The following is a 15,248-nucleotide window of genomic DNA, read 5'->3' on the forward strand; positions in this document are numbered from 1 at the left end:
GTGATACGATGGACCGATGGATCCTCGATTGACCGCAATTTATCTAGAATTAACGTGCAGAACTTGGCGGTCAGACATATTTTTGTCCATATAAGCTTAAAAAAAAAATATCGGGCAACGTCGACAGGGATACAAAACTTTTTTACATAAGATAATTGCATAATAATAATTGATGGAAGCTAGTGATTAAGAAGTAGTGAAGGAAGGATAGAATTAGGTCGTTCAATAATATTGTAATATATAAATAGTTTCAGATACAAATCGGCACTCGACAGTTATTCTATGATAGTTCTGCACCGTCAAGTGCAGTACGTGACATTGAAAATACATTCCAAACTTCACTACTCGACTGAGATATCATCCATCTTAAATGTTTTATCACAGGGAAAATTAGACAGAACTTACTCATCTGATTCACTGATGGAATACGTACATTCAAATCGTGGTCCGCCATCAACAGCTGTTACAGATTTTTTATGGCAAACATTTTTCCAAGCATCAACTTCTTCCGGCTCTGTAGCTTTCTCTCGCTCTCCTTCAACGCAGCTTCTGCTTGTGCGCGAAACCTGACTCTCTCTCCCTGCTCTGCTCTCCCGAGTCTCTCTCTGTTTGCAGCACACAGCCGAACGCGGAGCGTCAAGTTGCGATTCGTTTAGTTCCGAGCGACGTCCCTGGCGACTGCAAACAAACGCCAGAAAACCGCTTCAATTTGGGTTATTGTGCCGAAATTAGTTGGGGGCTACGTTCTGTGCCCTCTCAGCCGGGAACTTTCCCTTTCATATGCAGCACTCGCTCTACCGCACCGCCGGGCTGCAGCAGGTTGGGGCGTGCGGCCAATACTTAGCATACTTTCGGGCGAGCCAAACATTCGAGAGCTCGCCCCCTTAAGATCTGACCTTTCCAGCATTTGTTGGGGTAGGACTAAGGGACCTTAAGGGCTTTCGAGTGTTTAAGTTTCGTTTGGGACTGTAAAACTTGCGTATCCCATATATCAGGCAATGAAAACAAGACCATCATACATTTATCCACGTTAATTCCCCTCTACTTTTTCCTGTTTTCCCACAATTTGTCTTATCCCTTCTGGATATGTGAATAAATTGCCAGCAATTTCTGTTGCTGGGTCGCTTATAAAAAGTTACACTTGCGAGGCCTTTACTTATATGTACCCGCAGCAGCAGCAGCAGCCGCAGATTGCTCCAGCTTTCATTATCTAAAAACAAGAAAATCACAGACAATCAGTTAGCGCTGCACGAGCAAATAAACTCGTCAAGAACCAACAGAAGAACGAACAAAAAAAAAAATAAGAAAAGGAAAGTGAAGGGCAAGATGAAGATGAAGAAACAGCAGAGCAGCCGCTGCAGAGGATACAGCCCAGCCAGACATACAGACAGACAGACTATATAACTTTTCTTTCTGGTTTTTCGGCAAAGGTCTCTTCTCGAAGTAAACTCTGGCGAAAAAGTTTGCCAAGAGTTGGACCTCCCGTCCGCCCCAACCTGGAGTTTGCAGTCAATGGTGCGTCATTATTTTCATTTATTGGCACAATCAGTCAACGTTTTATTTCCGGAATGTAATTAGCTAAACTGCCAAAGACAAACACACATGCACACGCACACAGGCAGACAAGACAACTGACAGACAGGCAACTGGCAGGAAATACGCTGACAGATGCAGATCGGCATGGCAGTGCGAGTGTCCTTTATGGTCGGTCTATGGGGGAAACAGCACACAGACAGACAGACGAGCATGTAAGGGTCGGTCCTCGAGGGTGCATTCGTCTGGGCAGTGGGTAAGCTCTCCACGACGCATGGAAACATGTTTCTGAAGCTCCAGAAATGGCACAATTTGTCGATTTAGCTGACCGCCACACTGAACTTAAAGAGAAGAGGATAGGATGTTGGCAATAAGGGCACCCTGTTGAATATTAAGGAGCTCTCATTAGTGTTATTTAAAAGAATATATATATCTGATTATTTCTTTTGCAAAATAGATCAAATATCATTTAGATTGCGATTTCAGGATATTGAAAACCGTCAAAAATGTGTTTAAAAATTAAATAATCAAATGACGCTGAAAACTAAAATGTTTTCTAAAAAAAGTTTTGTGATACCGCGCCAAATTTTGAAGACAAATTGGAAGAGCAGCAACGGTAGTAACAGAACAATAAAGGAGCTTAACAAGGGAAAACATCCCTGCGAAATGGAAGTGGAAAACAAGCTGCAGCCAACTGCTAACAACATTTCAAAAATGCGTGCCCCTTCAGAATGAAGCAGAAGCTGAAGCTGAAGCAGTCGCTGCCGCTTCAGCAGGTGTACATATATGTATGTGAAGCGCCAGCACACCGCTAAAAGTGGGAAATTTTTCACGAAAAGATGAACTGCTGAGAGTACTCGTGGCACACAATGCCCAGGCACCAGTCTCGTCTACCAGGACCTCATTTCTCTGAGAGAAGCGAAGCGTTTCAGATAGAATTTGAGCGTAGTAAATTTTTCAATCGACTCGCTAATAAAGGCAATAAATATTCGATTCGCTTTCGCTTGGCACCACTCTTTCCCTGTGCTTGAAATTTCCACTCGATTCCACGCGTTTCGATGCGATTCGACTCGATTCGTTTCATCCTGCTTCGATTGAAGTGTTTGCCATCCACGAGTTTATATATCGTACTATATATATTTTTTTTTTGTATTATTCTTGATAATATCTAAAACCCCATCACTCCCTGCATCTTTTGCCATCTCCGGTTAACACGCTTTTCGCTCGCCCTTCTTTCATTTTCTTTTCAATTCTCTTTCAGCATTCTCTTCTTTTTTTTTGTTTTTGTGTTAGTTTTCCTTCTTGTTAGACACTGCGACAGGAAAAATTTCATTTCGTTTGGCTGAATTTCACGTTAAATTCAATTTAACGTGCGCTTGTACTTCTCACTTCCACCTAGTCTCTACGCTTTTCACTTTTCCTGCCATCCCATAGTTCTCCCCACAGCATTATTCACAATTTTCACTACTATTTTCCTGTCCATCCGCCACCCTCCATCCACCTCCTCCATCGGTCATTGCGTTGTTCCCCCTTTCGTTGTTTTGCAGTAAATAAAAGAAGCGCAACAAAGCAGAAATGAAGAAATTCCCCAAAATGGAAATGTGTCACACAATGCCATTTTGGTCAGACCAAAACGGACTACTGCCTTGGACCTTCCGGTGGGGTCAGGGGTCGGGTGTCAAAGGTCGGGGGGTCGGTTCGGGTTTTCCTGCAAGAGTATTAAGCGCATAAATGATCCACACTGATACGAGTTTAGGAGTCTCTCTCGCTATACTCGCAGCTATCACTATGACTACAACTACGGCCATGGCTTTTCACTAAATTGCTGACATTGACGAACTGGCAATAGTTTTACTCCCTACTCCCACTCCTCGTCCTACATCTCCGGCATACATCCCTTGGCATTATTTATACGTCCAACTCATTTTCATTTTTCAGCCGTTTTCCGTGCGGAGAAGTGGGAGGAAAGTATAGCGGCTGAGCAGGGCCGGTCTCCACTTAAGCAAATTGAATATGGAAATGGATTTTTATTGCAATTTTTGTTGTTTTTTCTTCGTTTGATTCGTTCGACTTGGAAACATTGTGGCAGATTAGATTATCGCCCAACAGCTGGAATCATCGATTTTCGAAAGAAGCTTAGCTATCGCCCGGGGAGTCCCGGGGAGTCCCGCCAGTGCTTGGCGAACTTTTCGGAGGAAAGTTTATTGAAATATTTAGCGGGAACTTAAGTAATAAGTTGCCGAATCAGTACGCAAAAGATTAAAGTCCAATAAAACCGTGAATGGAGAATGGAGAATGGAGAGAGGGTCACTGCATACCAGAAACACTTTTCAAAGCAACGTAAACCAGAAACCGCCGGCAAAAATTGGGTTTTCATTTGAAATTACTGGGAAAAGTTTCCCTCGTCTCCGTCTCCGATTCGGCTTCCATTCCGTTTCAGTTTCAGCTACGGCTGCAATTCAGGTCCGGATAGTAATGGGCTTTTAAGCTCTTTGAGCCGCAAATTAAAATCCCCATTCCCTCTCTGAGGCATAGCCGAGTGCTGCCCCGCAATGACAGACCCACTAAGGGGCTTCAGTCAACAATACCCCATGCAGAGCCATAAATGGAGCTTTCCCATTGATTGTTTCTGCAGAATGCAGATGCTTCATAATGCTGATGAAGATGAGATGCGTTGGCGATGGCGATGGCGATGGCATTGGCTTCGCCGGCATGCGAGTCGTTAATTATTTTTTCACGAGTACAACGAGACCTGAAACGAGCTGACAAGCGGCCAATTATCCGCCATAATGCTGAGATTTAATTTAAAAACCTGTCACACAGACAAAGGGTCCTTCCATCCATCTCTTTTGCATCCACAAAGAAGCGAGCACTCCTTCCCTTTGGCCATATCTTCTTAATTATGCCCAAGGCTGTACCAAAAGGGTGGCCCGTGGCCCAACAATATGACGACAATGGCATTTTTTGCACGTCGTCCCTCGAAATGCTTCAATTTATGACTTAATCTGCGCTTAACCACTCTCTTACGCCGTTGCTCTCCCGAAGGGGAGATAGATTTTTCTCTTTGGGAAAATGCATTACCTTCCTTTTCCATACCTTTCGCTACTTTCAAATGAAAAACGCCCAAAGTCCAGCTTATAGAACAGTTTACAACAGCTTGGGCCACTTCATTATGACCAGAGAGGTTTCACATTAGATTGCAGAAACAATGCAGCATGTTTGGGGCTTGTGTGCGGAGCATCAGTCTACTGTGAATGCAATCACATTGCAGTTATATTCAGAAGCGACTGAAAGACATCCAAAATGAGGCCTAGCTGAGAGCACGAATTTTACTTGCAGATTTACAGGCACACAACTCTGCGCCTTGCAAGCTCCTGCTCAATGTACTATTGTAAAAATACTCTCATTGCAAGAGTACAAATCCAATCATCTGAATATTTCAATGGTACTTTACACAATAAAAACGCATTTAAAGAAATATTCCAAGAAACGCAGTACAAGGCTATGTGCCACAAAGCCGAGATAAATTTCCTTTTGTTATTTAATAATAGTTAATAAGAAATAAGCAGAACTCTATGCGCAATGCTCCCAGAATTCTTCTGAATCCACTGCCAGGTGGATTTATAATTGGAATTGAAGCACAATCCATGGGCAACAAGGACGGTACAACAACAATGACAAGGAGTGGAATGTTATTTATCATTCGTCTGATTGATATTTCACAATTAATAATCGCTTCGCGAAATTGTTCCAATATCAATTAAGCCTTTAAAGCTAATCCGTAGCTTCACCTCCTCTGCAGTTGATCTTATTTCGCAGATGACGAGTATCGATTTCTCCCAAAACATATTGCGACTATGATTTATGAGTGATTTTACCGCAGCAATGATGCTCAGGTCTGTGCTCGGCAAGGTGCAACCCACCACTTAATCCGAGCTTACTCAATCTGCCACTCCATAGGACCCCACAGAGTGTAAAGCGCGCAAGGAGCCGATGCCGCTGCAACAGACAGCGGCTCGGGCTGCTTAAGTCCAGGTAAAAGTCCAGGCAGAAGCCCAACAGACATCGAAAGCGCTGTGGCTCCGTGCCTTTTGTTTGCCAATTGCATTATGTGCCAGAGGCTTTTTGGTAGTTAAGTCCCCGTACATATTCTCGCACAGAGGGAGAAACTTTTAAATTAAAAGTCCAACGGAAGCTTATGGAACAATTTACAGCCGCTTAAGCCGCTTCATTACGAGCAAACGTATCCATGGAGCCGTATCGAAGGAGAGAGCAGAGCTTAGTTTTGCTGACAAACTTCTTCTATGGCCACAACCGCTGCGTCTGGCCAATGGGAAGAGGCGACCAATCCGGGACTGATTAATATTATCGATTATCGGTAGCCAGATAGCATAATCTCTTTCTCGCACTTGGCAGGTGCAGATACGAGTGTTTCGTAAATTTCATAATTCAAAACCCACGCGTTTCGTTTGTTTTGCCTTTCATGATTTTTTAATAAGGCCACCGCAGTTGAGAGTTTCTTCGAAGACCTAAAAAAAGGTAGCGCTGGCACCCACTCTCAAATATGTATACATATGTATGTATTATATACGGGCTTTATATACATATGTACATACGTATGTATGCTTGTCAGGGTAATGGAAAGTAAACTGTCGGCACAAGTGTATTTATATTGCTAATAATTTGACGTCTGTCTCTTTGAGTTTGTCTTTGCCAAAATGAAATTAAATTCTTCGTGTCAGCCAAGGGAAGGTCACTGGGCGGGAACTCAGCAGAACAGGAAAGAGAGAGGGTGTAGGATGTAGATTCCATTGCCTGTCACAATCAGACTCGAAGGATCTAAGGTCGGAAATGTGGGGAAGCATACACTAAAATAAAATTGTTAGTTGTCAGATGATATCGCAAAGGGGAGACCCCACGTAAGTGGGAGGCGGCCTGTTGGGAGGTACAGAGAAGGAGAACCCTAATTAGTTTTTATGAGGATGCACAATGTTCAGTTGCTCATCTGGCCACACACACGCACGGGGCAACAGTCGCTTCCGATGCGTGGGTTTGTGTTCTGCTCTGCCGCCGGAAGCGGAAGTGGGTCTGGATGCGGATGCGGATGCGGATGCTGCAGCTGCATGTGTATGCGTGTGCAGGTGCGTGATAGAGAATGTAAGTGCATCGTGTGGTTAATGCACTTTAATTGCTGTTAGACCTGTCTGTTGGCAATTGTGGCCACTGCATCCAATGCTGTGACACCTGGCTCTTGCCTCTTGCGCGCCATTTAACTTGATTAAAGCGTGCATTTGGGTTACTTTGCAGCCACTCTAAAATGGGTAACAAACGGGCTTGTGGGTCGAACACTAAAACGTAATATCCCCCAGTAAAATCAACTGGAAAAGCCAGTAAATCTACGACACACAAAGGAAATGTCCCTCTCCATTCGCCCTCCCGCTCGACAATTCCCCGGCGTGCAATGAAAGCGTTAATAAATTTCATGAGTTCTCGCATAAAAACTTTTCCTCCTTTTCTCTCTTTCTGGTTCAGTCTCTCTACCTCTCCCCCTCTGTTAGTGGCCTTCTGCCGCGCTTTGAAATGCAAATTCTGATTCTGGTCCGCCGCGCTGCCCCATGAACCTCGTCTTGGGCGTCCATTGAAAAATGTAAATCACATTTACAATCAGATTAAATCTCAATGAGCATTGGGCTAAAATTCAAATGCCATTTTGCCATTAGACCGCACAAATATTGTCACAGAAATCAAGGCCGGCAACAAAGTTAACTCACCCAACCCACCCAGCCTCTCAGCCACCAAGCCAGCAAGCCACCTAGCCACCCATGGTGTGCCACACATATGCCACACAGCGAATGTTTCCCCACCACGCCCCTCTTGATGCTGTTGTTGCAAGTATTTATTTGAAAACATGGCAGCAAATGCTAGGCAACACGAAAATGTTGCATTGAATTAACATTTAGAGAACGCAAAAAAAAGGTGTCGTGTACGGCAAGGCAAAAAACATGAAAGACCGCAGCTGTGGGGATTGCGACTGAATGATACCCATTACACGTCGAAGCAAACATTATATAAAGAAGCATTACGGAAGCTCAACTCTGCCAAAGAGTCGGCCATTTGTCTATTATATACACGATACCCTGGGCATACTGACAACAAGAGGAAGACCGCTACATGTTACACATTTTAAATGTTCTGTGCAACAAAAAATGAGGAAAACTTGGAAAAAGCAAACAAACATTAATAAATGCAAATAATATAAAATAACCCAAGGTGTGGACAGTGCAGTGCAAAGTTTCTGCTGTGGTAATTTGCATAAAAAACTTATTATGGAGTTTTTTCCTTGGGGAGAGCGAGAGCAAGATGAGCTCTCAACAATGAGAGCGAGGCCCACGCCATGGAGGAGCAAAAACTAGCAAATAAACAAAGCGAATGGATAAATTGATTCCAGTCAATTAGTGGATTATTCAATTTGAGGGTAAAAGCCATCATTAAAAGTCATCATTTAATAAAATTTTTTAATAATAGTTGAGCAACAACTTGAATGTTTTAATTTTCCGTCAACTTCGATACAACTGTAAAGAACATTCTGGCACAACGGCTCTCCGTCTCTGAGCGATGACTCTTTGCAAAGATAAGAGAAAGTATCTAGCGCAATTTCTTTTAATTTATCATTATTTGTATCGATGATTCGGCGAGACACAACACCAATAAATCAATTGTGCAAATATTCATCCAGAGAACTTGAGACCCCTTGAAAGAACTAACATGCACCCGAAATTGAACAGTTTTGTGATTAGGAAAAGATAAGGACAGAAAGTGTCTTAATGTCGAGGTGTGAGGTGTTGAGGTGTGTTTTTGTGGCTAATGCTATCATTACTCACTGTAATGTTCTATAGTTTCAAGCACTAGTCTCAGAGAACTTAATGGCAGTCTGTTTAAATAACAGTCTGTTAAGCTTCCTGTTTAAAGACTGCCGCACTTATGTATGCCCCATGCTATGCTCTTTTTCCGAATGCACTCTTAAAATTAAAAGACCCATTGTGCGTGCCCGTCTAGACCTCGGCGCTATTTGCATTCGAAGCGGCAGCAAACAAAGAAAATGACAGCAGCCACGGCCAGGGTAAACAATGCGCAACAATATCCAACCAGCCCATCCCCAACCTGCTGCTGCTGCTGCTGCTCTTTTTAATGACAGTCGAACAGCAGCTGGGGATACGAGTATTTAAAGCGATGCGGGAGACCACCCGTCCGCCACTCATAAGTCGTATAAATCATTGCGCTTTGGGGCTCTCGTGTAATGAAAATGCTCCACAGATACTTGAGAACCGTAAACTGAACAGAACAGAAGCAGGCTCACAATGCCACTCGAAGGGAATTACATGACTCAACCGCCACTCCACTACGTAGGGATCTGTGTAAGGGTACTCTTTTCACATTGAAAAACCATCAACCGAGAATGATCTGACACCAGCAGCAGAGACATCCCAATCTGATCCTTCCTGAAAAGCAAACTCAAAAGGGGGAGGCAGTGACTGTGACTTGTGGCTTACCCCGGTGACTGTCAGAACAAATAAAATGGCTGCCCACATTCAAATTAGCACTTGTCGCCTGTTAAATTTGCACTTGACTCTGCCTCTGCCTCTGCCTCCGCCTCAGCCTCAGAGTTTCAGGGGTCCCGAGGGCAAAGCCGCATCCAAGTTAAGGACCACAGATGCGCCTGGCAGGCGGCTGGAGCCAACCTTGGAGGTCCCACCAAAAGTTGGCCTGTCTGCCTGCACTTTTGATAAATCGTTCGAGTTGCCTGTCGCGACTTTGCCAGAAAGGTGCCTTGGAACAATGTTGTACCTTATAAATTTTGTTTGGTGTAACGCATGATATATGGAGACACACATACATGGGGCTGGTTTTCTGGCTTCGGGGGGGAATCATCATCATCATCTCCATCGGAGTTTTCTCTTTGTTGATAAATATGTCACTGACTCTTTTGGCAGCCCCATTCGGGCACTTTTCGAAAAGCTTCTTGGCATCCACGTGATTCGTGATAAAAAATTACAGGAGTTTGATGCGCTAATTAGGTAAATTACATTTCTCACTCTCTTGCAACATCTATTTATCCAATTTTCTGAAACTGATAGAGCACTCGAATCGATCCATCTACCTATCCAAAGGCGAAGCGAATACCTGGCGCTGGCTGATAATTCATGGAAATTGGAAATTTTGCTTTCAATGACCTCAAGCAAAACTACTATTTATCAGCAATTCCCCTATCAGTTCTCAGAAAAGGCCCAGAGTTCCCGGAATGCAAAAAAAAATTTAAGGAGCTGCGGCTGATTTATGGGATTGTAATCGACAGATTAAAATCCACATTCAATTGGCGTTCTGAATTGATTTAATAAAACACGATGCGTGGCCAGATTGTCTGTAGGGCCACAGTAATTCCAGTGATTCACGAGGTCTAAAATAGGGTCTTATATCACAGCAAGAGATAAGACTTGAAGCAGACTGTCAGACCACAGCGGTGGGAGTGCTTATCATGCCAAGCCTCATGGGACATGGGCACTGATTGGAGGCGTTTTACCTGGCAACCCAACCACCCGTCTAACCCAAGTTAATTGGAGACACGTAGATGGAGTTTAGCTCTGTAGAAGCCAATTAAAAGCAATTTTTCATGTTTTCTTGTTAGTTACTCGTATATCTTATCGCAGTGCAACCTTCCGCGGAACGCTGATGCTGCTGCTCGTATAAAAGAAGCCTGCACCTGAAACTTCTATCAAATTGTACAATAATCATCCACTGAATATGCATCTGTATACACGAGTTCTCCTCCTGGCCGTCACTCTCTTCACCGTCAATGGTGTGCCCCGTTTTGGAGAGGATGATGCCCTCGAGCAGGTCCTCTTCCGCATGGTCGAAGGCCAGATGGAGTCCCGGGCTCTGTCCCCCGCCGGCCAGGCCTGCTCCAACAACTACGTGAATGCCACCACTAAGAATAGCGAGAAGCTCGCCAATGCAACAAACGCCTGCGAGGATGCCGCCAACAGCACGATTGTTTCCAACAACAAGAACAGCAATGCTACCGTGATCACCATCCGTAACCAGCTGTTGGCCCTCGAGCAGAACCTGCAGCTCTGCCGCAACGAGACCGACTCTGCCCGCTTCCTCAACTGCACCGTGTCCACAGTGCGTGTTATAGTGTTTATATAGTGTCTTTCCCTCAACTTAACGTGGTTGATCCTCTTTTACAGTTCGATAAGAACCTGCAGCTGCTGGACACCTCCAACTCGATGGCCTACCAGACCCAGTCACAGTTCGCATCCAATGCCACGGTTGTGGAGGCCACCCGCTCCAATTGCATCAGCGCTGCCGTCAGCGATGCCAAGGTTCAGGGCATCCAGGCTGCCAACGACTTTGATTCTTGCGTGGCTAAGATCCCATCGCAGCGAGAGATTCCCCAGAAACAGGACCCAAAGGAGCAGAAGCCTGTGCAGCAGCAACAGCAGCAGCAGCAACAGCAGCAGCAACAGCAGCAGCAGCAACAGCAGCAGCAGCAACAGCAGTTGGCATCAGGAGTCCAGAATCTGCCAATGAATAATTAGAATTTTGATAATCAATAAAAGTTTACCACTTGTCAAATGCATTTCCCCCTCTTTCGATGACTGATCTGGAAGTCAAGTGCGGTTTTTGGGGGTTTCCTTCAGCTTATTACTCAGCACTTCCTTCAGTCTTCCTTTAGCACTAAAATAGTTTATCAGCTTGGCGCGTTACGGCAATGCATTGTTATCAACAATTAGATAGCTCCATGTTATCGCCTGGAGAGGGTTTGCGCTGATTGTGGGAGCCCCAAACAATTATAGATAAATTCAATTAATGCAAATAGAGGAAAAAAAATATTGTTTTCAACTGCAAGTCGCTTTAAAATGGTCAGCTGATACTGGCAGACTGTCAGAAATAACTTGAACCGCCCTGATGGAGGTTCTCTGCAAAATATTAGCAGTGTGCTCGCTGCTCGTCAGCGCTCAGGTAAGAGAAGGCCGCAAAGCAAAGACTCCTGGAGAGTTATGTAACAACAAGCAATTCTCATAGGCGTTTGTGGCTGTGGAGCCAGCCAGCTCGAGTGAGCTGTCTTGGAAGTCCCTGTTCTTCGATGCCCTCGTCGGCAACTCCAATGAGTTGCAGGCTGCAGGAGCCCTGAGCAGCCTCGAGGAATGCACGGCCATCTACACGGTGGAGAACATCGAGATCCTCCTAACTGCGAGCTACAAGATCCGCCGATGCATCAGAGTCGATGAGAAGGACATCCGTCGCTATCTAAAGCAAGACGATGCCACCCATACAAGGAAGTCATTCGAGCGGGAGCTGCTCTCCTGCTCGCGCCGTGACTGCTATGTGGACTCGGTAAGTAGAGAAGCTCTCGCTTTCTTCTGCGCCCGCCGTGGTCTGACTCTATCGAATTTCATTTCGTGCAGATCCTGAACCTGTTCAGCTCCGTCCGCCTCAGCCGCCACGACTACAGGCGCAGCCGGCACTGTATCCTTAAGGAGGTAGAACAAGCTCTTATCCAGCTGGACAGGGCGTCCATCGTCCTGGCTAACTGCCTCGCAGAACAGCAGCCCTCTCAGAATTCCACTCTGCCCCCACCCATCTGGAATACAACTCACACCACTCCCAACTGGAACTGGAACAATACCACTTCCGGTCCAAGTGGGAACACTACCGAATGGCCCTGGTGGAGTAATACGACAGCTGGACCAAATGTGAATACAACCCAAGGTCCTTGGTGGGGTAACACCACTTCCGGTCCAAGTGGGAATACTACTGAATGGCCCTGGTGGAGCAATACGACCGCTGGACCAAATGTGAATACAACCCAAGGTCCTTGGTGGGGTAACACCACTTCCGGTCCAAGTGGGAATACTACTGAATGGCCCTGGTGGAGCAATACGACCGCTGGACCAAATGTGAATACAACCCAAGGTCCTTGGTGGGGTAACACCACTTCCGGTCCAAGTGGGAACACTACTGAATGGCCCTGGTGGAGCAATACGACCGCTGGACCAAATGTGAATACAACCCAAGGTCCTTGGTGGGGTAACACCACTTCCGGTCCAAGTGGGAACACTACTGAATGGCCCTGGTGGAGCAATACGACCGCTGGACCAAATGTGAATACAACCCAAGGTCCTTGGTGGGGTAACACCACTTCCGGTCCAAGTGGGAACACTACTGAATGGCCCTGGTGGAGCAATACGACCGCTGGACCAAATGTGAATACAACCCAAGGTCCTTGGTGGGGTAACACCACTTCCGGTCCAAGTGGGAACACTACTGAATGGCCCTGGTGGAGCAATACGACCGCTGGACCAAATGTGAATACAACCCAAGGTCCTTGGTGGGGTAACACCACTTCCGGTCCAAGTGGGAATACTACTGAATGGCCCTGGTGGAGCAATACGACTGCTGGACCAATTGTGAATACAACCCAAGGTCCTTGGTGGGGTAATACAACCGCTGGCGGACCAAACTGGAATACAACGCAATGGCCTAACACCAATACCACCCCAAACTGGACCCTATCTACACCTCAACCCAACTTGAACACCACCCAAGGTCCCTGGGGCAATAGTACGACTATTGGACCAAACTTGAACACCACCATCCTTGAGCCACAGTGGAACTCAACCGACAGACCGCAGTGGAACAGAACAACCACCGATAGACCGCAGTGGAACAGAACAACCACCGATAGACCGCAATCGAACAGAACAACCACCGATAGACCGCAGTTGAATGAAACCACAACCGAGGCGCCCGCCACCACAGAAGGAAACTGGTGGGATCAACTCTTTCACAACATTGGATCCCTCTTCTAGGCGGCCCCATAGGGCGTCGTCCCAAAGTCCTGTTTGGTGACAGCAAATAGTTATAGCAAATTAATCAAAGCAAACAAAATAAATATTTGTCAGCATGTAGAAGCGTTTACACTCGCCTGGCGGGTCCAATCCAAGAGAGTCAGCAACTGATAAGCTATCACTACCAGCCGCTTCAGATCGAATTGGAAAAGAGAATAGCTGTCGATGGGAGGGGGGGCCACAAATTAGTCGGGGAACGGTCGCACCAGACCACACGCCCACTCCAGGCAGCAGGGCCAGGCCTGATTAAGATTTATTAGTCAGCTGAGGACCACGTGTCGCAGACGGCTCGGAGAATAATGATGGATTTCAGTGAAGTGGAGACGTCAGCAAAATGTTGCTGAGAAAGAAAGGCAGGCATGTCAATAGGGGAGTCCTTGCTGATGCTGGTGAAAAACCAGCATGCATAACGAGCAAGCCAATAAGCTCCATAATTAGCTGGGATCTCTGGCTAGGGCTCAGTAATGAGATGGCTCTCCATCCAATCCTGTACTCATTCAAGCCAGTAAAATAATCATAGATTAAATAAACGTTATTGGCAACCCAAAAATCACCTAGGAAACTCTAAGAAGAGTCGAAATATAGCTGAAGAAAAGGGTTGAATAGCTGGGACGGGCGAACCCAACGGACAGTCTGACATTTGCATAACCTCTTCACAGTCCCAGTGCTTCTTGCAATGGAGCAATGCCGAGCAATCGACTGGGGCCATTTTCCCATGGCTGCAGGGGCTGAACACACAATGGAAATCCAACCTAAACAATGGAGGTATGCGGAAAACTTTTAACCCCCGTGTGCCAGTAGATAAATCAACCTGGATCATCACCCTTTCAGCATTCGTTGTCAGCACACACACCTTTACTGTACCCCCTGTGTGTGTCCCGTGATGGGTAAGTCCCTGCCCATGTCCGAGTAGGTGTGGCACACACACCCACGCACCTACTTGCAGACTGTGTGTGAACAGGGCACTGCAGCTATAAATTGCAGCAGGACGTGCCGCCTCCACCCATTCCTATGGGTTTGGGTCAATATTTTTTCATGTTAATTCAACTTTCATGGATGCGGCTTCTGGTCCTGCCGCTGACGGGATAATGGAGATGGACCGGGGAGGGGTGCATGGGAATGAGTGGAATTCCTGGAATGTAAATCAAGGCAGGAGCACAATACGAGGGAATCCGCAACCGCATTTGAAGCTGCCTTAATTTTTGGCCTGACCCGGCGGAAAACTTTTAATGAAAATGCTCCGAAATGAAGTGATCAATTAACATTAATTGCGCAATAGCCAAAGGAAACTTCATAAAAATTTCGGGCTACATTCGAAAGGGTTAGCCGAGGTGATTAGATTAAAGACAAAGGATTGACCCTTTGGAAATCAAAAGTTTTGCAGGATTACAGCATAACACTAAACCTAATGATGATCATTACTGCGAAGGGGCAGTGTTGTCTGCTAAATTGCCAATTAAGATTTTTAACGACAGCCCAACAACCAACAGCAGCGGGCGCACGAAGACACGGAGCGACTTTCCTCAAGAAAAAGTAGATGCCAAGCTCGAAATTAGTAAGTCATTAAAGCGAGGCAGAGTCTGCCCTGGCGCTTGAAAAGAGCAGCGGGATCCGCCCCATAGAGTGTGCAAAAAGGTTCTACCAGCAGGTACGGTCCGGATGCAGGGCGGGGCGTGGGCTTTGGGAGACACAACAGCTGACAGGGCTGACGTTTTGGTAACTAATAGGCCTTATTTGCATGTTAATTGCTCTTGACTGAGTCAACACCAACATCAACCGGGGCAGTCTAGGACGGTGAACGGTGGC

General features: G+C 45.9%; 2 protein-coding genes across 2 annotated transcripts; both read left to right on the forward strand.

Annotated features, from left to right (window-relative positions):
* The first annotated feature begins 10,317 nt into the window (after window positions 1-10,317).
* Window positions 10,318-11,129, forward strand: LOC6590182 (ras-interacting protein RIP3). The gene is made up of 2 exons (XM_026984813.1): window positions 10,318-10,713; window positions 10,779-11,129. The coding sequence occupies exons 1-2, from the start codon at window positions 10,333-10,335 to the stop codon at window positions 11,127-11,129; spliced, it is 732 nt and encodes a 243-aa protein (XP_026840614.1). The 5' UTR covers window positions 10,318-10,332.
* Window positions 11,130-11,485: 356 nt separating this feature from the next.
* On the forward strand, window positions 11,486-13,502 carry LOC6590183 (nucleoporin NSP1). The gene is made up of 3 exons (XM_026986538.1): window positions 11,486-11,553; window positions 11,617-11,928; window positions 12,000-13,502. Exons 1-3 carry the CDS (start codon window positions 11,500-11,502, stop codon window positions 13,401-13,403), a joined length of 1,770 nt encoding a protein of 589 aa, XP_026842339.1. The 5' UTR covers window positions 11,486-11,499; the 3' UTR covers window positions 13,404-13,502.
* Window positions 13,503-15,248: the final 1,746 nt, after the last annotated feature.

Source organism: Drosophila persimilis, unplaced genomic scaffold (genome assembly GCF_003286085.1).
Source record: "Drosophila persimilis strain 14011-0111.01,24,50 unplaced genomic scaffold, DperRS2 tig00000002-arrow-pilon, whole genome shotgun sequence".
Taxonomy (NCBI): domain Eukaryota; kingdom Metazoa; phylum Arthropoda; class Insecta; order Diptera; family Drosophilidae; genus Drosophila; species Drosophila persimilis.